At 42.1% G+C, this 25,889-nt stretch overlaps 1 protein-coding gene across 1 annotated transcript in view; it reads left to right on the forward strand.

Annotated features, from left to right (window-relative positions):
- dscamb (Down syndrome cell adhesion molecule b) overlaps positions 1-25,616 on the forward strand; it is a 390,833-nt gene extending 365,217 nt beyond the window's left edge. Inside the window, exons 26-32 of the mRNA XM_060905739.1 lie at positions 291-467; positions 745-775; positions 886-1,001; positions 1,625-1,774; positions 4,306-4,503; positions 5,046-5,348; positions 24,947-25,616. Of these exons, the coding sequence (XP_060761722.1) occupies positions 291-467; positions 745-775; positions 886-1,001; positions 1,625-1,774; positions 4,306-4,503; positions 5,046-5,348; positions 24,947-25,320 (1,349 nt within the window). The 3' untranslated portion in view covers positions 25,321-25,616. The remainder of the gene's footprint in view (positions 1-290; positions 468-744; positions 776-885; positions 1,002-1,624; positions 1,775-4,305; positions 4,504-5,045; positions 5,349-24,946) is intronic.
- Positions 25,617-25,889: the final 273 nt, after the last annotated feature.

Genomic DNA, 25,889 nt, shown 5'->3' on the forward strand with positions numbered 1-25,889 from the left:
CCAGGGTGTACCCCGCCTTTCGCCCGTAGTCAGCTGGGATAGGCTCCAGCTTGCCTATGACCCTGTAGAAGGATAAAGCGGCTAGAGATAATGAGATGAGAATGTCTTAGGCCTCACCTCCACCCCAGGCACAGTAGCTGTCTTATGATGAAGAGCTCTCTGGTGGAGAGGAAAGAATTGGCAGGTGACAAAATTAAGGAGAAAAATGGGAGAAAAGTCGGCACAAAATCAGGCAAGTGAATTGGATAATAGAAAACAATCATAACCCAATTTCCCTTCCATATCTCCAGGCACTATTGCTCCACTGCTGAAGATTGTGGACCCCAGCCAGGAGAACAGGCAAGGCACTGAGGGCCTGAAGATGATGGTGACCATCATCTGCATCCTGGTGGCCATTGCGATGGTTTTCATTGTGCTACTTGTCATGAGGAGGAGGAGGAGGGAACAGAGACTCAAGAGATTACGGGGTGTGTGAACATACATTGCATTGCATTACATTACATTAATGGCATTTAGCAGACACTCTTATTCAGAGCGGCGTACAACATACCCAGAGCAACCTGGGGAGCAGTCGGGGTTTAGGTGCCTTGCTCAAGGGCACTTCAGCCATTCTTGCTGCTTCAGGGAATTGAACCGACAAAACTGAATCAAATGTACAACACTGAAAACAGAAAAACAAATATTGCCTAATCCTCACTTATAGAAGCATTTGCAGTTCATTCTCTTCTTTCCTTGATTTCACAGATGCAAAAAGTTTAGCAGAAATGCTTATGAGGTAAATAAACTTTAATATGCTAAATGCATTTGAATCATGTTCTCCTAACTTTCAAGTCACTGTAGCTATTAGAACTCGAAGATGTAACCAGTTTGAATATGTATTTTTAGTAAGAACACACGAACTCCGGATGCTGTAAACAAGCAACAGCAAACCCTCCGAATGCACATTGATATCCCACGAGCCCAACTGCTCATTGAGGAGAGAGACACAATGGAGACGATAGGTAAGATCTTAATTTACAAGAACTTCCAAGATTTGAATGGTTTCTCCAAACTTTCATAAATATACCGGAGTCAGAATAGAATAAACTCATTAAAAACACACTATGACTCCTCCCCTGCTTCATGACCTACAGTCAACAATGCCTTCACTGCTACAGCTATATTAGCACCATATAATGTATCTTTGCATGTACTGTATATACAGTAGTTCATGTGATTCCACTGACTCTGGTGGCTAGGAGGAACTATGATTTAAAAACTGCACTGTATGGTCAAAAGTACAGTATGTGGATGCCTGACTATGACCCCCTTATGTGGCCCTTCAAAAACTTTTGACACAAAGTTGGAGGCGCATGATGCCTAGAATGATTTTGTAGACTGCAGTATTAAGATTCCCCTTCACTGAGCCTTTAGTATAATGCAAGGTCCATGAAGACATGGTCTGTCAAGGTTAGTTTGGAAGCTCTGACCTTAACCCCATTAAACACCTTTATGATGAACTGGAACGCAGCTTGCATGCCACACCTCCTTGCCTGACATCAGTGTCCAACCTCCTGAACACTTTTGTGGCCGAATGTATTTTTATGAATGTATAAATTAATATATTTGTGTATGTGTTTTTCAGATGACCGATCAACAGTACTGTTGACAGATAATGATTTTGGGGAGACATCTAAACAGAAATCCTCCACAGTCACACATACAGTTCATTACCAGTCACTGTCCCAGACAACTGGCCCACTGGTGGACGTCTCAGACGCTCGGCCTGGTACAAGTGAGTACTGAAACGTTTAATAAGGCAAAATCATATGAGTTTCCAGATGTAAAAAGAGAAACAGTACCTGACATTGTACCTTTACAAATAGTTGCTACTGTTTGTTTGTTTGTTTGTTTGTTTGTTTGTTTTTGCTGGAAATAAATAGACAACACCAATTCCAAAAAAGTTGGGACGTTGTGTAAACTGTAAATAAAAACAGAATGTGATAATTTGCAAATCATGGAAACCCTATATTTAATTGAAAATACTGCAAAGACAACATATCAAATGTTAAAATTGAGAAATTTTTTAAAAAAATATATGCTCATTTCTTGAATTTGATGTCAGCAACATGTTTCAAAAAAGTTGGGACAGGGGCATGTTTACCACTGTGTTGCATCACCTCTACTTTTAACAACACTCTGTAAATGTTTGGGAACTGAGGAGACCAGTTGCTGTAGTTTTGAAAGAGAAATGTTGTCCCATTCTTGCCTGATATACAGTTTCATTTGCTCAACAGTTCGGGGTCTCCTTTGTTGTATTTTGTGCTCCATAATGCACCAAATGTTTTAAATAGGAGACAGGTTTGGACTGCAGGCAGGCCAGTTTAGCACCTGGACTCTCTTCTATTGAGCCATGTAGTTTTAATATGTGCAGAAAGCGGTTTGGCATTGCCTTGGTGAAAGAAGGAAGGCCTTCCCTGAAAAAGATTTTATCTGGATGGCAGCATATTGCTCTGAAATGTATAAATATCATTCAGCATTAATGATGCCTTCCCAGATGTACAAGCTACCCATGTCATGAGCACTAATGCACCCTCATACCATCACAGATGCTGGTTTTTGAACTGTGCACTGATGATAAGCCGGATGGTCCCTCTCCTCTTTAGCCTGGAGGATGTGGTGTCCATGATTTCTAAAAAGAATTTCTACTTTTGATTCACCAGATGTCGGGACAATTTGCCACTTTGCTTCAGTCTATCATAAAAAAGCTCGGGCCCAGAGAAGATGGCGGTGTTTCTGGATATTGTTTATATCTGGTTTTCACTTGCATTTGTGGATGCAGTAATGAACTGTTTTCACAGATGATGGTTTTGTGAAGTGTTCCTGAGCCCATACAGTGATTTCCACTACAAACATGTGTCTACTTTTAATGCAGTGTCTCCTGAGGGCCTGAAGATCACAGACATCCAGTGTCAGTGTTCAGCCTTGTCTCTTACATAGAGATTTCTCCAGATTCTCTGAATCTTTTAATGATATTATGCACCATCGATGATGTGATCTCAAAATTCTTTGCAATTTTAAATTGAGGAACATTATTCTTAAGTTGTTGCATTGTTTGCCTATGCCGTGTTTCACAGAGCGGTGAACCCCTCCCCATCTTTACTTCTGAGAGACTCCGCCTCTCTGGGATGCTGTTTTTATACCCAATCATGTTATTGGCCTGTTGCCAATTATTATTATTATTTTCTTTAGCATTACACAACTTTTTCAGTCTTTTGTTGCCCCGTCCCAATTTTTTTGAAACATGTTGCAGGCATCAAATTCAAAAGAAGAACAACAACTTTATTTATCACACATACACTTAAGTACAGTGAAATTCCTCCCTGCATTTAACCCATCTAAAGCAGTGAACACACACACACACCCAGAGTAGTGGGCAGCTATATTACAGCACCCAGGGAGTAGTTAGGGGTTAGTCGCCTTGCTCAAGACCACTTCAGCCCAAGGCTGCCCCACATTAAACAAACTGCATGTCTTTGAACTGTGGGGGGAAAACCAGAGCACCCGGAGAGAACATGCAAACTCCACACAGAAAGGCCCCCGTCGGCCACTGGGCTCGAACCCAGAACCTTCTTGCTGTGAGGCGACAGTGCTAACCACTACACCAGCCTGAGCATGTATTTTTCAAAAAACAATAACATTTCTCAGTTTCAACATTTGATACGTTGTCTTTGTACTATTTTCACTGAATATATAGGGTTTCCATGATTTTTGCAAATCTTCACATTCTGTTTTTATTTATCTTTTACACAGTGTTCCAACCTTTTTGAAATTGGAACTGTACAAAATATGTAATGGTTAACAGTATATTGGGTTCCTGTTGCTTAGTCATTAGGTTTTTGCATCTCAGTGTTGAGTGTCTGTGGTTTCCTTTTACACGTTAAGGGAAATTCAGTGTTCAAGCTCATGTTCTTGCTGATGAGGCTGAAATGAGGCGTAGGGAAAGCAGCATAGACGTCCAGTGGAGCTGAACTAATCAGAAGTAGTGCAGTTGCTCAATCAACCGGACACACACACACACAGATTGCAATCCTTCATGCTAGGGGAACTGATTCGGTTAAACTCACTAGTGTTGACTCAACAAATCCCACAATCTCACATTAGAATTTTAGAAGCACAGTTCCAGTGGAAGCTTTCTGAGCCTACTCAAATAATATTGGTCCTGATGTAATCTGTCTATAACAAAACCAAGGGACATTATCTAAATCTAGTGGTTTAAAATAACTTTAAAATGAGTTAGTCAGTCATGTTGTTGGTGTCCTGTAGATCCCACTGCCCGTCGTACAGCTAAAGCGGGTCCTGCGACACGGAGCCGCTATGCCAGCCAATGGACGTTAAACAGACCTCATCAGCCCATGTCCTCACACACGCTCACTACCGATTGGAGGCTTCCCACCCCACGTGCCACAGGCTCAGTGGACAAGGAAAGTGACAGCTACAGTGTCAGTCCCTCTCAGGACACAGGTAACGCTCTGAGATTAAACCAGACTGGAACTGTATTACAGAAACATTCCTGTATCTTTCTTTGCTCATGTAGAACAATAACAATTATAGTTTAGCTTATTTTAACTTCAGCTAAAACAAACAGGATTACAGAAGTAGCCTATCTTTATATTGTAAACTTGTTATTGTTTCTACTATTAGCAGTTCTATTCAGAAAACAGTGCTGTCTTGAATAGTTATCTCAAGTGTGATAGGTAGCATAACATTAGCTAGCTAGAATAAGTGTGTGTAATTCACCCCACATCATTCTGATTGTTATCGATGGGACAATATAATACCGTACATTGATCAACCCTAATAGTTTCATTGTCAAGCTGTTGAAGAATATTAGATGTTCGCTATCACTGGACAGACCTGACATGAGAAAATGTTCAAGTTTAAAATGTTCTTCAGCAACCTTATTAGACCACAGTACTGCCAAACATTTGATTTAAACTTATAGAGACAAGTATCTCACTAAATCTTTGTGTGTGTTTGTAAAACACATCCACATTTCCATTCAGACCGTGCTCGAAGCAGCATGGTGTCCACAGAGAGTGCTTCCTCTACATATGAGGAACTTGCCCGAGCGTATGAGCACGCCAAGATGGAAGAGCAGCTGCGCCATGCCAAGTTCACCATCACAGAGTGCTTCATCTCTGACACCTCCTCTGAGCAGATGACAGCCGGCACCAATGACTACACAGACAGTATGACATCCAGCACGCCCTCTGAGTCAGGCATCTGCCGCTTCACCGCCTCGCCACCAAAACCACAGGATGCCAGCCGGGTCATGAACATGGCCGTGCCCAAAGCACACAGACCTGGTGAGTTTGAAAAAAAAATCAAAGATTTGGCTGAAGATGTGTTCTTCAAGTTGATGTTTATGGCCTGTACTCAGCAATATATCTGGACCCAGGCCACTTCTTTTCATTTCAGAGCTATAAAACTGGAAGAACGTTTCTTTTATACGAGTCCACATCCATAGGTACAGTTGGATGCAAAAGGTTGCATATATTTACTTTAAAACAATGGAAACAAAAGAACATGTAATGTGAGACTTTACAGGAGTCCTGTCATTATCACAAGGAACCAAAATAGTCAAAAATCGTGCTATGATATTAACCCTCTGGGGTCTGAGGGTATTTTCTGGCACTCTAATGATTTTGGCATGCCCTGATTTTGTTGTCAATTTCAACAGTATTTTCAAAGTCATATGACTTTTTTGTCTTCAACACAAGTTCAGCTACAATAATATCTATGTAGTGTGTATGTCATGATTGTACTTTAAAAAAAAAACAAAACAGATAAATGAAGATGTTGTAAAAAGCAGTTTTAAAACTGCGTTGGAATGTGTGAAAAAACATGACCTTACCCATTGTGACGAACTGTTTTGGTCACTCGAGGTGATTCTGTTCAGTCTTAACAATGTATCAAGCACAAAAACTTAAATCTGCTCCATTGATTTGGACAATTAACTGGCCATCATAAAAAAGTATGTCCTATTGTTTTGGGATAAAGGGTTGGCAGTGGGAAGGGTATTCAATGAGAAGGGTAAAAATTTCCATTCAATGAGAAGAGGGAAAACTCCTCCCACTGCCAACTCTTAATCCCATCAGGTCAAGTCACAATGGGTAAGGTCATGTTTTTTCACACATTTCAGTACCGTTCTAAAACTGCTTTTTACAACAGCTTCATTTATCTGGTATTTGACTACAGTATTCAGTGTGTCTTGAAATTAACTCTTGTACTATTTTAGCCTGGCAAGCCAGACTAAATGTGAATATTTAGTCTGGTCTCGGTCGTAGACATTTCCGAAGGGTGTGGGTAGGAACAACCCGTTGTCTTTCAAACTGTCTCTGTGCGTATAGGCCAACGCTCTGACCAATCAGCGCAACAGTGACTGTGACGTAGTCAGAGCGACAGAAAGCAGTGGAGGAGGGTAAACAAACAGCATGTGGAGAGAGACACCATTGGAGTGTCGAGTGTTTTGGTGAAGATTCAGCGATCATGGAGTTTGACTGTTTTTGTCGTTTGTGCCAAAAAGACATGAGAGTATCACTCAGTGTCACTCTAAAATCATGTTTCAACGAAAACTCCAAGTCTAATTCTTCTAAAACTGATTCCAAAGCAGAGTCAAACAAGCGTTGTTCAATAGCCGTAGCCATCTTTCCTGTTGTGCTTTCTCCAGCGTCACGCAGCCTTGTCGTCACTCCTGCTAAAGCCGGCCCAAAGAATCCAAACAAAAACCTTGTGTTGTGATTGGCGGGCACGATTTGATGCCCGGGGTATGTTATTGATATGGTCCGAGGCTAGACCCACTCGTAGGCAAAAATATTTTTGGCCACTAGGCGGGTGGGTCTAGTTTACTAGGCTAGTACTATTTTACTCAATTCAGAGCCACAGCCAACTCTGTTACACAATTACTCTGTAATTTTGCTCCCACTCCAACTCCAAATTTTGCTTTCTAAACTCAAAATAGAGCAAAATTAACTATTTTTGAGGAAAACACTTTTAACTCTGGGAAAATCGCTCAGTCATTTTTCCTGTGTATGCACTATAGTGCGCACACATCAACTGATCTGCTCATAATAAATTGAAGAAATATTTACACTTACTCAAGTTGATCCTTGGCTGGATCGAGTCGAAGTTAAAAAAAAAGGCACTGCTGATCATCAGTGTCGCAGTTCTCAAGATTGAATTGAATCACTGTCCTGAATAATGAAATGAAACATTAATTGAACCGCTGTCCTGAATCATCCGAAGTGCATAAATTCCGTGTTTCAGCTCGCAACAAGTGTTACCTCCAAATAGCCTAAACTATGTCTGACAGATTTTGATCCTGTTTACGGTGGGCATTCCCACCGTGAAAGAGAAACCAATTGAAACTGAAAGAGTGAAAGTGATTATCATGCCGTTACCATGTGAATAGTCTTTTATGAATGCGTAAGTGGACGCTCAGCGCTCTGACTCTGGTGTGACTGAGGCCAAGTTTACATTAGACCGTATCTGTCTCGTTTTCTTCGCGGATGCACTGTCCGTTTACATTAAAACGCCTGGAAATGCCAGGAAACGGGAATCCGCCAGCGTCCACGTATTCAATCCAGATCGTGTCTGGTCCGGTGCTGTGTAAACATTGAGAATACGCGGATACGCTGTGCTGAGCTCTAGCTGGCGTCGTCATTGGACAACGTCACTGTGACATCCACCTTCCTGATTTGCTGGCGTTGGTCATGTGACGCGACTGCTGATAAACGGCGTGGACTTCCGCCTTGTATCACCTTTCATTAAAGAGTATAAAAGTATGAAAATACTGCAAATACTGATGCAAATACTGCCCATTGTGTAGTTATGATGGTCTTTAGGCTTGCCATCCTTCCACTTGCAAGTGGTAAGTGACGTGCATACCCGATATGCACTGAGAGCACACACACAGCGGGTCAGTCCCGAATTACTGCTCGTGCACTTCACTCGCGCGCTCTGTGAGCTGCGCAGGGCCGGAGTGCGCACCCTCCAGAGGGCACTCGCTGTTCAGGGCGGAGTGATTTGGAGCGCAGGGTGCCTGCGGACCCGAGCGTATCCGTGTATTGGCGTTGCTGTGTGCAGGCGAATCGTGTATTGGTGTTGCTGTGTGCATGTTAATCGTTTTAAAAACGTTAATCTGATGATCCGCTGATACGGTCTAATGTAAACCCCACCTGAGTAAGGTGACAAGTTTTATGTTTCATCTCAATTTAAAAACTATAATACTATTTGGCAGTGGGCACATAGGAAAGTGTAAAGTTTCTGTCAATATGTTTATCATGCTTGTATGATGAAAAACTTGTGAAGATATTTATCTAAATACATGACCTACTCATTCTAAACCTGTCAAGCTTCGCTGGTGAAGCTCTCGACCCCAGAGGGTTAAAAGACAAAGACCAAATGGTATGCTTTTGAATTGTGATTTTTTTTTTCAGTATTTTTTGTTCCACTCATTGCTAGTGTATTTGCATCTATTTGCGATGTTCTAAACTGATGCAAATGCAGAGGCAAACTCTTCTTTGTTGTTGTTGTGTTGTCTATAAACCTTACCAAAAAGGTTCAGAGGGCATCTATTTAAATCTAGAGGCATGAATCAATACTGGGATCCTGTGGGATGCAACAAAAAGTTTATGTGAGTGGGAGGTTTTTACTTTCATGCAGGCATGAGCAAGCAATCAGATATGAAGCTCACAGAACAAAGAAGGACCTGTGTGATACATTTACATTACATTTAAAGTTCATTCATTCATCCTTAGTCACTGCCTGGTCAGGCCCGTGGTGGTTTAAATTAGGCCAGTGGTTTGTTTATTTTGTGAACTAAACTCATTAGAAAATAACATGAGCAGGTACAAACAGAAGAACTCTGGGAACAGGATAACAGAAACAGTCCCATGCATTTCTAGTTGAGACCAATTATGAAATTTAGTGATGTAGCTGAGGTTGAGGAACTGTCAGGGCCAGAATTCGAACACCATGTTGAAAGTACTGACATTTCTACCCTCTGAGGGTCCCCCCCCCCATTGTTTCCAGAAGCATATTGATAGGCATATTTAAGAAAGAAAACTGCTAGGTTTGCCTGGGATAAAACCCAGGTCTCCTGCATAGCAGGCAGGAGTGCTACCCTTGTGCTACAAGGTGGTGTGATAAAATTCAGCTGAAGAGACAGAGACCAGGTATTCAGTTCAAGGGTTTTACTTGAAAGGCAGGGCAGAAGTATTCGAACAGCAAGTAGACCGTAATCCAGGGGGAAAATCCAGGCAAAAGGTCAATATCCATTATCAATCAGAATCAGCATACAATCCAAAAGTGGCAGGCAAAAACAAAGTCCATGATAGGCAGGCAAGGGTCAACAACAGGCTTACATACAGGAGAAAACTCGGAGCATAAACTCAGGAACAGGCTTTGTCACTGGGTTTGCACAGCGTATCAACTCAAGAATGAGCAAAGAACTCAGGAAAACAAGGGACTTAAATAGGCACATAAACAAGGACTCAGGTGAAAATAATCTGTCAATAATAAGATGTGTGACAGACACCAAACAAAGACACTGAGGACCCCACATGACCAAAAAAAGAATAGCAGTTACAAAAGTCATGACAGGATTTCCCTCCCTACAAATGTCTCCTGATGTTCCTTCTGGGGTGATCAGGATGTCTCTGGTGGAACTCCTTGATGAGATCTGGGTCCAAAATGTCTTGGGCTGGGACTCAGGATGGTTCCTCTGGGCCATACCCCTCCCAGTCCAGCAGATATTGTAAGGCTCGCTGAACACAATGGGAATCCAGGAGACAGTTAATTGTGTAAACCGGCTCACCATCAATAATTCGGGGGGGGGTCTGGTTGCAGGAGCCAGTAGGCTGGTGATAACAGGTTGTAGATAGGAGATGTGGAAGGTGGGATTAATATGCATGGCCCAGGGAAGTTGAAGACAATAGGAGACCAGATTAATCCTCCTCAAGACCTTGAAGGGTCCCATGAATCGTAGAGCCAGCTTGGGGGACTCCACCCACAGGGGAAGGTCTCACATCAACAACCAGACTCTTTGCCCAGGACATAATGATGTAGCAGGTCTGCGATGGTGGTTGGACTCAAGCTGGTATCATTATGCAGACCTTTAAAGAGCTGACTGGACCCTATGCCAGATGCGTCTGCACCATTGGATGCAGCTCTGGGCTGAAGGGACCCCAACATCTGGCTCTTGGTCTGGGAACAGTGGAGGTTGAAACCTGAACGGCACTTGAAAGGTAAGAGACCTGTAGAAGAGCAACACAGGGTGTTATGAGCATATCCCGCCCAGATGACATACCTGCTCCAAGATGAAGGGTTAATGGAGGCCAGGCATCAGAGGGTGGTCTCCAGGTCTTGGTTAAACCTCTGTCTGTCCATTAGACTCTGGGTGGAAGCCAGAGGAGAGGTTGACAGTGGCCCCAATCAGCTTGCAGAAGGACTTCCAGAACTGTGAAGTGAATTGGGGTCCATGATCAGAGACTATATCCAGAGGAAGACCAAAAATTCTGAACACTTGGTGACAGTCTCAGCAGTCTCATGAGTGGAGGAGAGTTTGAGTAAAGGGACAAAATGGCAGGCTTGGAAAAACAGTCCACAATAACCAAAATGACTGTTACCTTGGGAGGGGGGAGACCTGTAATGAAGTCCATGGAAATGTGGGACCAGGGCCATTTGGGTATAGGTAGGAGGTAAAAGAGACCATGGGGAAGGGTGTGGGGGGTCTTGTTTTGGGTACAAACAGGGCAATCAGCAATGAAGGACTTGACATCTCCATTCATCTCAGGCCACCAGAACCACCTCTTCACAAACTCTGATGTCCTGCTTGTGTTGGGATGGTTAGTCAGCCACAAGGAATGCCCCCATTGTAAGACCTGGGAGTGCATTGAGGTTGGGACAAAAAGTCACCCTGAAGGTCCATTATCAGGACCTGGCTCCCTCTGCTGGGCTTGTTGCAGCATCATCTTGGTTCCCCAATGTACCAGAGCCACAATCTTGGAGTTTGGGAGAACGGTTGCTAACATGTTCTAGCAGTCCGTGTTCTGAAAAAGCCTGGACAGAGCATCTAGTTTCTGGTTCTTTTAGCCAGGGTGATAAGACAACATAAAATTAAACCGGTCAGAATCAGCCAGGACCAGACCACTTCTTGGTTAGGTTAGATAGTGGTGCAGCCATTGAGCTGAAATTTCTAATTAATTTTCTATAGAAATTTGCAAAACCAAGGAAGTGTTGAACTTCCTTGAAAGAGGTGGGCTGAGGCAAGTCATGGACCATATGAGCCTTCTTGGGGTCCATGCAAAGGTTCCCCTTGGACAAGATGAACCCCAAAAAGGAAACCTTGGAAACATGAAATTTGCATTTCTCAGGCTTCATGAAAAGATGATTATCAAGGAGTCACTGGAGAACGACTCTAACATGATGAACATACTCATGAAGGGACTTTGAGAATACCAGAATATCATCCAGATAGACAAAGGTGGACTGGTTCAACATATCCCTCAGGATGCCATTGATGAGTGCCTGGAAGACAGCTAGGGCGTTGGTTAACCCAAATGACATAACCAAGTACTCATAATGTCCTGTTGGTGTGTTGGAAACAGTCTTCCACTCATCTCCCTCCCGGATCCGGATCAAGTGGTAGGCATTGCGAAGTTCTAACTTGGTGAAGATTGTCACTCCTTGAAGCAAATCAAAGGCTGAAGACAAAAGGGGTAAAGGATAATTATTTCTCATGGTAACCTTGTTCAGCCCACGGTAGTCAATACAAGGTCGGAGACCACCATCCTTTTTCCCAATGAAAAAGAACTCAGTTTTGGTGGGAGAAGATGAAGGATTCCAGCATCTAGGGAGTCCCTGGTATACTCCTCCATAGCTTTGGTCTCAGCAGATGAGAGAGAGAACATTCTACCATGTGGAGGAAAAGTTCCTGCAAGGCAGTCAATGGCACAATTGTAAGACCTGTGAGGAGGCAGTGATGTGACTCTTTTATTACTGAAAACCTCATTCAGGTCATGGTACTTGGAAGGGAATCATAAGATATTTATATCTACGTTAATTTTTGTACTAATTTTGTGCAAGAGCTTCACACCTGTGCCCCTTGGCATGTGCATCAAATAGACTCTCGGGCACATTCCAGACAGCATGCATGCCAAGCGGACTCTCGTGTGCACCGTAAATGATTCGCACCTACACAGGATTAAGGTACAATCAGTACACCTACATAAAAACTGTGAAAACACACTTACTTTGCAAAGTATTGAGTTGCGTTGCTGATATATTACCAAGCCTTATTTCCTTGTTTGGTTTCCTGATCCCTGATTTCCAGTTTCTTGTCTTTGATTCTGCCGAGTCTACGATAGCCTGTTTGTGCCTCGCTTGACCTATTGCTTGTTTCACCATTTTACGATTTTGCCTGCCATTCTGGATTGTTTACCTGTCTTCACTTGTATTAATAAACACACCTTCTGCACTTACATCCCTCTCCCAACACATCTCTGACAGAATACTTTGCACTCCCTGACAAAGAGAATGCACATTCACCTGATCAAACATCATGTTTAGGAACAAAATAATGTTAATGGTGCTAAAACAGCCACCATCAAATGGTGCAGTTGAAGTGTTGGACTCGAATCGGACTCGACTTGGATCAATCGTGGACTTGACTCGGACTCGACTCGAAATTTTCTTTAATGACTTGGACTTGACTCAGACTTGAACACTGGGGACTCAAGACTGGACTCAGACTCGAAGTTTAGTGACTTGACTACAATACTGCTACCATCTAGAGCTCATTGTCCTCATTGTGGGGAGACTACTTTAAAAAAATAATTCTAATACAGAGCTCTGAATCCAAAACCAAAGCCAAATGTCACGTTTGAAATTTACAGTAGTGTACTTAGCTTGCAAAAAAAGAGCATACATTCCCATGATTTACATACTTTTATCTAGTGTTAATGTAAAAGGCAGCATCTTTGAGAATCAGTGAGAAAATATAAAATGAAAATGTACTGGTGGACAAATCATAAAATGATTAACTAGTCCATCAACTTGCATTTTGGAAAGTCACTTCAAAAAACAGTGAAAAGCACAAATCATAATGCATACACACATCAAAATTCCAAAGGGTAGATAAGTTGACAAAGCTTTCCCACACGAGCTTTTGTGTAGTCAGAGTCCCACATTGAGAAAATAGAAGGACACTTGGTAGAGTGCATACCTCCACCAAGCCACATGTTATCAACATCAAAATCAAATAACTTGAACGGAGGATAATACTAAAGCTATACACCAAATTTCATCAAAATTTGTTCACTACAATCTTGGATCCACGTACTGTACATATCCAGATGTGCATTAAAATCTAATCAATTGTTCACCTTTCCTCAAAGTTTCATCAAAATCCATTCACTGATTTTTGAGTTACGTTTGGAACACACAAACAAACGGAGGTGAAAACATACTCCAACAAAGTTAAATGGTAGTGTAATTTCACGCCAAAGTGAGTTAGTTAAATTAATTAATACAGACTAAAGGAAACAAACGATCATTATCCTGACAAAAATTTAGCAAGTCATTGGCTAACATTTTGGCGATGAGATGGTGGTGTATTCTCCTCATATCGCAAGTTCAAGATATTCTTAAAAGATGAGCAACAAATTCTAAATACAGCCACATTAACACTGGCATGACAGCAAGGAACAATGAAAACAGAAGTATACTTCCTAGACCTGTGAATGGCTCAAGTTGTGGCACATAACATAAATTTCTGCTTGGTTTCCATGCCAGGCCATTTTAAAGTAAGTGCCACGATAGATTATGTTTCCTCTGCCTCTCAGCTGAATATCAGGTAACATGTCGAGCTGCACTTAATCCAGGGCCTGTTTAATTTACTAAGGGCTAGTCCCATGGTTTGAATAGACAATAAATTATTCAGTCCCATCCTCCAAACTATTTTAGAATCACAAATTAAAAGGAAGTTACAAAATCTCTTGCTTTAGGTTTTAGAATTTGACTAAAAGGCCTGCATCATTTCAGTCTTTATTTTTATGGATGTTATTTAATTATTAACCTTTAATTAGTTAATTTGTCTGTGAGACTGTCTGTTCTGCTTGGGTTTCTTCCTCATTGAACATTACCTCAGTGAACCCTGTCACTCTTTGCCTACCTGCATGCCTGGGTGTATCGATTTGCTGTGTTGTTGTCTCTGTGTTGACAAACACATACATACATACATACATACACACCACTGTCTCTGTCCATTGGTGTCTATCAAAGTGACGTGGGGCTCATCGACTTGGGTGTTGAACTCTCGGGTTACCCGTCTCAGTTTAGGCTTCATTGTGAAATGCGTCACTGTGCGCCGCGTGTAGAGGGTGAACAGAGGCCATCGGTGTTCATTATCGGAAAAGGTTTTTGTCTGCCAGTACAAAATGGCAGTTTACTGTCACAATGGACTCACTGAATGAGAGATGGCATGAGCACACAGCCTTTGTGACTGACTGGTGTGACAAAATACTGCTGCTCCCTCACTTCCTGAAACCAGAACAAAAGTACAATTGCTATTGTATAGCGTGCCACCAGGACCTGGATTAAATCAGGCCTGAGAATTATTAAAAGATCTGATTGGTTGAGATCTCTGTCCATTTCATATATATATGAGAGAGGATATTAACACGGTTACGTGAAGATATGGCGAATGTATATTTCACGAGTGAGCAAAGCAAATGAGTGAAATATTTTCAACATGAAGATAAACTTCATATCTTCACAGAACCATGTAATATTCTTTATATTATATGGACACATCCACAGAAACAAATACGCAAGTTAATTAAAAGAATTTTAATTTTGAAACAGTTTGCCATTTTGACAACGCATGTCTAGTCAGCGGGAAAACACTGAGAGTGACGTCATCAGAGTGAAATATCAAGAATTATGTTACTCAGATCCGCAATGCATTTACTATGAAAAATGGGAGTTTTTCAACACGAGAAAATAAACTTCATATCTTCAAGCCAATGTGTGATTTTCTCATCTCATCTCATCTCATTATCTCTAGCCGCTTTATCCTTCTACAGGGTCGCAGGCAAGCTGGAGCCTATCCCAGCTGACTACAGGCGAAAGGCGGGGTACACCCTGGACAAGTCGCCAGGTCATCACAGGGCTGACACATAGACACAGACAACCATTCACACTCACATTCACACCTACGGTCAATTTAGAGTCACCAGTTAACCTAACCTGCATGTCTTTGGACTGTGGGGGAAACCGGAGCACCCGGAGGAAACCCACGCGGACACGGGGAGAACATGCAAACTCCACACAGAAAGGCCCTCGCCGGCCCCGGGGCTCGAACCCAGGACCTTCTTGCTGTGAGGCGACAGCGCTAACCACTACACCACCGTGCCGCCCTGTGTGATTTTCTTTTTATTACAAAGACACATTCACAAACAAAAAGTAGCCAAATTTATCAAAACAATTCATCAATTTCCTCACAAGTGACATATATGTGTGTTATTTACCAGCTGGGAGGTCTGTATTGTGAAATACCGTGACCGAGGTCTTGAAAGTACTGAGCGAGGCCCTCTGGGCCGAGGTCAGTATTCAAGGCCGAGGTCACAGTATTTCACCATACGGACCGACCTTAAGCTGGTAAATGATATATTTATTTTTTTCTTGACCAAATTCTAACAGAAAACAAGAGCGCCCGAAAGGGAAAACCGAGCCGAGCCGCCATTTTGAATCCTCATTCACGGCTGTAATGCAAATTGCTTCCTCCTCAGTATACAAGTGCACTTCCATGGCAGGAAAAAAACTACATTTTGCCACCTGTGTAGTCCCCTATTTATACAAAATTGAGTCATTCAGGATTCAGCCATGTTTTTGCTCGGCGTTAGCAAGTTAGAGGTTTTTAGCTTTCTCCTGAAATGTTTTCTTTTATTTCTTCTTCCTCAGGGTAGTAAAACTCGCTTTCGCTGTGAACACTGTCGTTATCACTATCCATGATGTAAAATTAATGATATTCTCCTGAGAAATGCTGGCAAAAATTTATACGATTTTTGATAATCTTATAAATAAATCTTATAAAAAAAAGATAAATGTTGACAAAAAATGTTACGATGTTTGTTGTTGTTGTGAGCGAGCGAGTCGCCAGAGGTCCATAACCGGGGTCCATAACTGGGATCTGTATCATAGGATACGAACCCGCTCGCCAGCCAATCAGAGCGCAGGATTTGGACCGCGAAAAAAAATAGAGATTTATGTCATTTGGATCTCCATGTCCTGGATGTAGCTCATATGAAACATATGAGTGGCGTATGTCCCAGTAAAACACTCATGTCCATATAACATATATGAACCCTGATAACATATACAGTATAGAAACAAAATAATAAATAGGAAATTTTTGGTGTTTTAATAAGAGCCTGAATTTATGCTCATGTTTCCATTACATCCTGAGTCCCTGGCATTTCTTTTATACACTCATCATTTTCACTGCTGCACTACATAATTAGCTTTGAACTCTGGAGTCAGAGAGAAAAAAAAAACCTCCCCGGGCAAGCAGAATGATGACATTGTGCTGAAATTATCGCAATTACAACTCATTGCTCTGAAACAGATTTGATATTATCTGTAAGAGAAAAAGAACAATACAGAACCTCATGTTCCCTATCATGAAAAAGCAATACCACATTTCAGAGATGACTGTCTGTGAGCTAATTTCAGGAGCTGAATTTACATCGTGAAGAAGTTTCATTTTAGAAAGCCTTATTCAGTTTGAAGTCTTTAATTTCGGAACTTGCTCATTTTAAAAGTGAATTAAATTATGGAGCAGTTACAGCCGAAGTGCAAGAACTCATAGAATTTGACAGATATAATGTTACTTGTAGGTGATGATTGGTATGGTTTTGATTCTTTATGATGGTAGCGTATTAGGGCCATTGTAGGTTAAAAAAAAATATGGAGCTGAGGGGAAGGGGTAATATTCTGAGAAGTCGGAGATTTACAAGGTAAAATTCAGGTATTAATATAAATCGGAACTTTATGAGAAAAAACTTGGACGTTCTCTGAGATTATAAAATCACAAATTTGCGAGAAACAAAACCTCAGAAATTCAGAGATTAAAAATAAATTTCTGAGAAAAAAAAACTTGAAGAAATAGTTTTCACTTGCGAAAATGGGAGATTTTTGCATGTTGGTTTGTCCGTTTGTTTGTTGGTGCTCTAGCGTCGTCATTTCTTGACCAATCTTCACCAAAATGCACAGGACAACTCACTAGGGTCACACAAAGACATCATTAGTTTTTGGTGGGTCAAGGTCAAAGGTCAAGATCACCAAGGTCAAATCTTGTAAAAACACTTAATCGGCCATAACTTCCGTTTCTTTGTGATTTTCCCAAGTATCATGCTCTGCATGACATTTGTTTGTTTGTGTCAAGGAACCAGATCACTTCACTTTGTAACAGAACATGAAAAACCGAGAAATTCTGAGATTAAAAAAGTCAGAACTTCCAAGGTTAAAAGTCACACAAATTTATGAGGAAGAAAAAACCTCTCATGCTTCCTGGCTGCAGTGCATTCTGGGAAATGTAGGAGAAACTCTCTTAGCACTTTATTCTCTGATATTGCACAGTCAAGGAGGAAAGACTGCATTTCCTTTAACTCTCAGCTCAGCCGTGACGTCTGTGGTGTGATGTTGATCCAACCTTGCAAAGTAAATCAATCTAGTTCTTTGATAAAAGCACACTATTTTTCCTTTTTTTCCTCTCATAAAGCTGTGACTTTTTAATCTTGGAAATTCTAAGGGGTTTTTTTTCACAAATTTGTGACTTTTTAAACTCGGAAATTCATAGTTTTTCCTCTCCAATTTATGACTTTATTATCTCAGAGAATATCCAAGTAGTAAATCCAATAGTAAATTTCCAAACTTTAATCCAAGTTTTTTCTTGGAAGGTTTCCTGCTCCCTCACCTAATTTCTGGGGATTGGCAAGTTGGCCTAGTGGTTAGCATGTCCACCTCTCAACCTGGATGGGTCATACCGAAGACCATCATAAAAATGGTGCCTTCTGGTGAGGCATGCCGCAATACAGATGTGCGCAGGGCATCAAACTCGTGGTTACCAGAGGACCAGCCCCCCACTGTAACCCAAGCTATGTAATAGGTGAAGGGCTACTGAAACCGAGAGTCCCGGTGTGCCTTAACCTAGTTAGTACTTGGTGTGAGACTGCCTGGGAATACCAGGAACTTTTGATATTGAATCAATGGAAAATTAATAATTTTTTCCCAAGAGGTTCATTAGCACCAGCAGTTTCCAAGTGTTCAGTAGGACTGTTAGACCTCATTTTATTTAGTTATTTATTGTTAATATATGTTACACATTTTACATTCAGGCGGCACGGTGATGTAGTGGTTAGCGCTGTCGCCTCACAGCAAGAAGGTCCGGGTTCGAGCCCTGTGGCCGGCGAGGGCCTTTCTGTGCGGAGTTTGCATGTTCTCCCCGTGTCCGTGTGGGTTTCCTCCGGGCGCTCCGGTTTCCCCCACAGTCCAAAGACATGCAGGTTAGGTTAACTGGTGACTCTAAATTGACCGTAGGTGTGAGTGTGAATGGTTGTCTGTGTCTATGTGTCAGCCCTGTGATGACCTGGCGACTTGTCCAGGGTGTACCCCACCTTTCGCCCGTAGTCAGCTGGGATAGGCTCCGGCTTGCCTGCGACCCTGTAGAACAGGATAAAGCAGCTAGAGATAATGAGATGAGATGAGATACTTTTTTTGTGATATAATTTATGCCACTTTCCAAACTTTTTCCACCTCTTTAGTGAAAAAGTGAACCAAAAATATTGTCTCTTACTGGATACTTTGTTTTATCATATCATTCAAATTTACAGTGGTGCTTGAAAGTTTGTGAACCCTTGAAAATTTTCTATATTTCTGCATAAATACAGTGGGGCAAAAAAGTATTTAGTCAGTCACCAATTGTGCAAGTTCTCCCACTTAAAAAGATGAGAAAGGCCTGTAATTTTCATCATAGGTATACCTCAACTATGAGAGACAAAATGAGGAAAAAAAAATCCAGAAAATCACATTGTATGATTTTTAAAGAATTTATTTGTAAATTATGGTGGAAAATAAGTATTTGGTCAATAACAAAAGTTCATCTCAATACTTTGTTATATACCCTTTGTTGGCAATGACAGAGGTCAAATGTTTTCTGTAAGTCTTCACAAGGTTTTCACACTGTTGCTGGTATTTTGGCCCATTCCTCCATGCAGATCTCCTCTAGAGCAGTGATGTTTTGGGGCTGTCGCTGGGCAACACGGACTTTCAACTCCCTCCAAAGATTTTCTATGGGGTTGAGATCTGGAGACTGGCTAGGCCACTCCAGGACCTTGAAATGCTTCTTACAAAGCCACTCCTTCGTTGCCCGGGCGGTGTGTTTGGGATCATTGTCATGCTGAAAGACCCAGCCACGTTTCATCTTCAATGCCGTTGCTGATGGAAGGAGGTTTTCACTCAAAATCTCACGATACATGCCCCCATTCATTCTTTCCTTTACACGGATTAGTCGTCCTGGTCCCTTTGCAGAAAAACAGCCCCAAAGCATGACGTTTCCACCCCCATGCTTCACAGTAGGCATGGTGTTCTTTGGATGCAACTCAGCATTCTTTCTCCTCCAAACACGACAAGTTGAGTTTTTACCAAAAAGTTCAATTTTAGTTTCATCTGACCATATGACATTCTCCCAATTCTCTTCTGGATCATCCAAATGCTCTCTAGCAAACTTCAGACAGCCCTGGACATGTACTGGCTTAAGCAGGGGGACACATCTGGCATTGCAGGATTTGAGTCCCTGGCGGCGTAGTGTGTTACTGATGGTAGCCTTTGTTACTTTGGTCCCAGCTCTCTGCAGGTCATTCACTAGGTCCCCCCGTGTGGTTCTGGGATTTTTGCTCACCATTCTTGTGATCATTTTGACCCCACGGGGTGAGATCTTGAATGGAGCCCCAGATCGAGGGAGATTGTCAGTGGTCTTGTATGTCTTCCATTTTCTAATAATTGCTCCCACAGTTGATTTTTTCACACGAAGCTGCTTACCTATTGCAGATTCAGTCTTCCCAGCCTGGTGCAGGTCTACAATTTTGTTTCTGGTGTCCTTTGACAGCTCTTTGGTCTTGGCCATAGTGGAGTTTGGAGTGTGACTGTTTGAGGTTGTGGACAGGTGTCTTTTATACTGATAACGAGTTCAAACAGGTGCCATTAATACAGGTAACGAGTGGAGGACAGAGGAGCCTCTTAAAGAAGTAGTTACAGGTCTATGAGAGCCAGAAATCTTGCTTGTTTGTAGGTGACCAAATACTTATTTTACCGAGGAATTTACCAATTAATTCATTAAAAATCCTACAATGTGATTTCCTGGATTCTTTCCCCCCATTCTGTCTCTCATAGTTGAAGTGTGCCTATGATGAAAATTACAGGCCTCTCATCTTTTTAAGTGGGAGAACTTGCACAATTGGTGGCTGACTAAATACTTTTTTGCCCCACTGTATGGCCTAAAACATCAGATTTTCACACAAGTCCTAAAAGTAGATAAAGAGAACCCAGTTAAACAAATGAGACAAAAATATTATACTTGGTCATTTATTTCTTGAGGAAAATTGATCCAATATTACATATCTGTGAGTGGAAAAAGTATCTGAACCTCTAGGATTGGCAGTTCATTTGAAGGTGAAATTAGAGTCAGGTGTTTTCAATCAATGGGATGACAATCAGGTGTGAGTGGGCACCCTGTTTTATTTAAAGAACAGGGATCTATCAAAGTCTGATCTTCACAACACATGTTTGTGGAAGTGTATCATGGCACAAACAAAGGCGATTTCTGAGGACCTCAGAAAAAGCGTTGTCGATGCTCATCAGGCTGGAAAAGGTTACAAAACCATCTCTAAAGGGTTTGGACTCCCCCAATCCACAGTCAGACAGATTGTGTACAAATGGAGGAAATTCAAGACCATTGTTACCCTCCCCAGGAGTGGTCGACCAACAAAGATCACTCCAAGAGCAAGGCGTGTAATAGTTGGCGAGGTCACAAAGGACCCCAGGGTAACTTCTAAGCAACTGAAGGCCTCTCTCACATTGGCTAATGTTAATGTTCATGAGTCCACCATCAGGAGAACACTGAACAACAATGGTGTGCATGGCAGGGTTGCAAGGAGAAAGCCACTGCTCTCCAAAAAGAACATTGCTGCTCATCTGCAGTTTGCTAAAGATCATGTGGACAAGCCAGAAGGCTACTGGAAAAATGTTTTGTGGACGGATGAATCCAAAATAGAACTTTTTGGTTTAAATGAGAAGTGTTATGTTTGGAGAAAGGAAAACACTGCATTCCAGCATAAGAACCTTACCCCATCTGTGAAACATGGTGGTGGTAGTATCATGGTTTGGGCCTGTTTTGCTGCATCTGGGCCAGTACGGCTTGCCATCATTGATGGAACAATGAATTCTGAATTATACCAGCCAGTTCTAAAGGAAAATGTCAGGACATCTGTCCATGAACTGAATCTCAAGAGAAGGTGGATCATGCAGCAAGACAACGACCCTAAGCACACAAGTCGTTCTACCAAAGAATGGTTAAAGAAGAATAAAGTTCATGTTTTGGAATGGCCAAGTCAAAATCCTGACCTTAATCCAATCGAAATGTTGTGGAAAGACCTGAAGAGAGCAATTCATGTGACGAAACCCACCAATATCCCAGAGTTGAAGCTGTTCTGTACGGAGGAACGGGCTAAAATTCCTCCAAGCCGGTGTGCAGGACTGATCAACAGTTACCGCAAACGTTTAGTTGCAGTTATTGCTGCACAAGGGGGTCACACCAGATACTGAAAGCAAAGGTTCACATACTTTTGCCACTCACAGATGTGTAATATTGGATCATTTTCCTCAATAAATAAATGACCAAGTATAATATTTTGGTCTCATTTGTTTAACTGGGTTCTCTTTATCTACTTTTAGGACTTGTGTGAAAATCTGATGATGTTTTAGGTCATACGGTATTTATGCAGAAATATAGAAAATTCTAAAGTGTTCACAAACTTTCAAGCACCACTGTAGGAGTCAGTTAATAACCAATTAAATCAACAAACTATGTGTTGTAAAAATAAATGGATTAAAACATGTTGTTATTCAACAAAACAAAACGTATAATAATTGGTATGAAGTTTTCTTAAGGAAACGTTTATTAAACATTTATGGAAGGTTTCAGCACTTTGTAACAATCAGTACGTTTTCCTCCATAAGAAAGTCTTCATGACAGAGGAACATTATTTTTGTTTTATTAACTTCAAGAGAGAAAAAGGTTGGTGAGCGAATGACAGTTTCTAACATTGTAACGTAAGTGATAACATGAAGTCGCTTGGATTTTTTTTCGATGTTTCACAACATTAAATGTAACTTTAAATAGATAAAACTATGTCCTTCTCGATCTAATAAAAATTCCTCCCACATCTCCACTGTATTCGAGCCCCGGGGCCGGCGAGGGCCTTTCTGTGTGGAGTTTGCATGTTCTCCCCGTGTCCGCGTGGGTTTCCTCCGGGTGCTCCGGTTTCCCCCACAGTCCAAAGACATGCAGGTTAGGTTAACTGGTGACTCTAAATTGACCGTAGGTGTGAGTGTGAATGGTTGTCTGTGTCTATGTGTCAGCCATGTGATGACCTGGCGACTTGTCCAGGGTGTACCCCGCCTTTCGCCCGTAGTCAGCTGGGATAGGCTCCAGCTTGCCTGCGACCCTGTAGAAGGATAAAGCGGCTAGAGATAATGAGATGAGAGAGATATCTCCACTGTATAAAAGGAAACCGATAAACACCTAGTAACATGCTCATCTCATCATCTCTAGCCGCTTTATCCTTCTACAGGGTCGCAGGCAAGCTGGAGCCTATCCCAGCTGACTACGGGCGAAGGGCGGGGTACACCCTGGACAAGTCGCCAGGTCATCACAGGGCTGACACATAGACACAGACAACCATTCACACTCACATTCACACCTACGGTCAATTTAGAGCCACCAGTTAACCTAACCTGCATGTCTTTGGACTGTGGGGGAAACTGGAGCACCCGGAGGAAACCCACGCGGACACGGGGAGAACATGCAAACTCCGCACAGAAAGGCCCTCGCCGGCCACGGGGCTCGAACCCGGACCTTCTTGCTGTGAGGCGACAGCACTAACCACTACACCACCGTGCTGCCAGTAACATGCTCTTATTGGAAAATAGTCACATTTGTGGTAGTGAGAGTAATTCTGCTTCTCATCACACCAGCCATCACTGATTTATTTTCCAGGAACAGCAAGCATGTTATTCCTTACACAGTGCACTACAATACTATTATGTTAGAACCTAAGTCATCTGTATGTGTAGTTAATATAAACCCATTTTAGATTTGGCCTTAAAGGTAGACTGTCTTTCAGATTTTTCAAGTTTAGGTCATAAAAAGAATTTTCCCTGACACCCAATTATTTTTGCTTAGTGGACCGAAAGCTACTGAATTCAAATCACAGACTTCCAATTTTATTCTTTTTTTTGTTGTTGTTTTCCTTCGCAGGGTGGCTGGGCACTCCCTTAGAGATAGGGTGAGAAGCACAATCACTCGGGAGGAGCTCGGAGTAGAGCCGCTGCTCCTCCACATTGAGAGGAATCAGCTGAGGTGGCTCGGGCATCTCTTTCGTATGCCTCCTGGACGCCTCCCTGGGGAGGTGTTCCAGACATGTCCCCCCGGGAGGAGGCCCCGGGGATGACCCAGGACACGCTGGAGGGACTATGTCTCTCGGCTGGCCTGGGAATGCCTTGGTGTTCTTCCCGAGGAGCTGGCCGAAGTGTCTGGGGAGAGGGAAGTTTGGGCTTCCATGCTCAGACTGCTGCCTCCGCGACCCAGCTCCGGATAAGCGGAAGAAGATGAGATGAGATGTTTTTTTTAAATAGAACAATTAATGAATTTAGGGCCACATGGCCCTAAACAGACGTTACATTGTGAAGGAAAGGAAACGTAGGACCAAACTAATAAATATCGGTGGTCAGCGAGCACCTCGGTGTGATCAGCTGTTCGTTTAGCGACAGAATGATGGAACTGTAAGTGCACGGTCAAAGGTAAACCTGTAGATGGCAGTAATGCAACACTGTGGATGCCAGCTGCCGTAAAATCCAAAAGAAGAAGGTGAACCTGCGCATGCGCACGCGGACTTCCTCTGTCTGCTTGATGGTGCGAAGCGAGCGATTTCATGCACATTATTTGCTCAGGAATCCCCTCAAATTAAATAACTTCCCAGCCACAGAATGGCCTGTTTTTGAGATATTGCAGAAATAAACATATGACCACATTTCAGAGGGAACTAAATTTCACCAATTTTATGAAATCGAAAAGCTGTATAGTTTTAAATAATGGTTAAACTAAAGAATGATTCCTTTGCTCCCCGGGCGCTGTAGCATAGCTGCCCACTACTCTGGGTATGTGTGTGCGCTTATTGCTCACTTGTGTGTCTGCATGCGTGTGTTCACTGCTTCAGATGGGTTAAATGCAGAGGAGGAATTTCACTGTGCTTGAGTGTGCATGTGACAAATAAAAACTACTTCTTCTTCTTTGTGAAGAATTCTTGAAGATGGTGGGTGTTTCCAAGGACGCCAAGCCAAGAAATGTAGAACTGGGTTAAATATCAGTGATAAGAAAATATTACTGTGGGTTAAAAAAAAGAAAAGTTGATGAGAAAATGATATTGCCTCTTTTACTTCAGAAAATGGTGCAGTTTTCACCTTTTGCACTAGAAACAAATTGGGTAGCTGCCGTGTAACATGATATGCTCGTGACTTTTCAAAAACTTATTGTGTCCAGTGAGATAACTGTGAATCCTCTGTGCAGGGGGCGAACTGGTCCATCTGCCTCCTTACCTACGCATGGACTTCCTGTTGAACCGGGGAGCAGCTCATTCGGGCCGGGAAGCCACAGGTCAGACGTGTCTGGAGCCACAGAGAAGTCGCACTGCAAAGCGACCGGCCGTGTTAGCCCCAACGCCCTCTGAGACGCCTTCCACTGCACCTGCCTCCTCCGGCCCACCCAGCAGAGAAGCGGTGCAGCAGTGGCAGCCAGGCTCAGCTTCCACGCTACCCCACCGCGAGCCAGGGGACCTCGCCCAGGCCGCTAAACTCAGCAGCTCCCAGGAATCACTGTTAGACTCTAGAGGACACCTGAAACAGAGCAACAACCCATACGCAAAGTCCTATACACTGGTATAACACAGGACTATAAAACATGGACCATTGGGCACAGCAACACACACACGCACATACACACGCGCACACACGCATTCTTACACACATTTTCACACACAAAACACATTTAAATACTCACACACACAAGCACACAAATATAAAAAAGCTCTGCTGCGAAGAAGAGCACTTTTCAGAGACATAGATGAGCCCTGTATATACATATTTCAGAATTCTAAAAGGCAAAATTGATGTTCTTTGCATCTGTTTTTTCTTTTCATTACATATCACTCCCCTGATATGTTCTTTTGCACTCAGCGTTTCTCTCAGCTTTTTTTTTTTCTTTCTCATCCTTTTCTTTAGCTTGTATTTTGGAATCTTGATCATTATTTTAAATAACACCATTATGAAGATTGCCAAAATTATTTATTTAAATTGACAGAGGTACTACTTTTGAATTTATATCAAGGATAATTCTATAGTCATTATTATTATTATTATTATTATTATTATTATTATTATTATTATTATATAAAAATAGATGAAAAATATCAAAAAATAAAAAAAGAAGGGTGGAAGGGTGCGGAACACTCACT

This window comes from Neoarius graeffei, chromosome 23, assembly GCF_027579695.1.
Source record: "Neoarius graeffei isolate fNeoGra1 chromosome 23, fNeoGra1.pri, whole genome shotgun sequence".
Taxonomy (NCBI): Eukaryota; Metazoa; Chordata; class Actinopteri; order Siluriformes; family Ariidae; genus Neoarius; species Neoarius graeffei.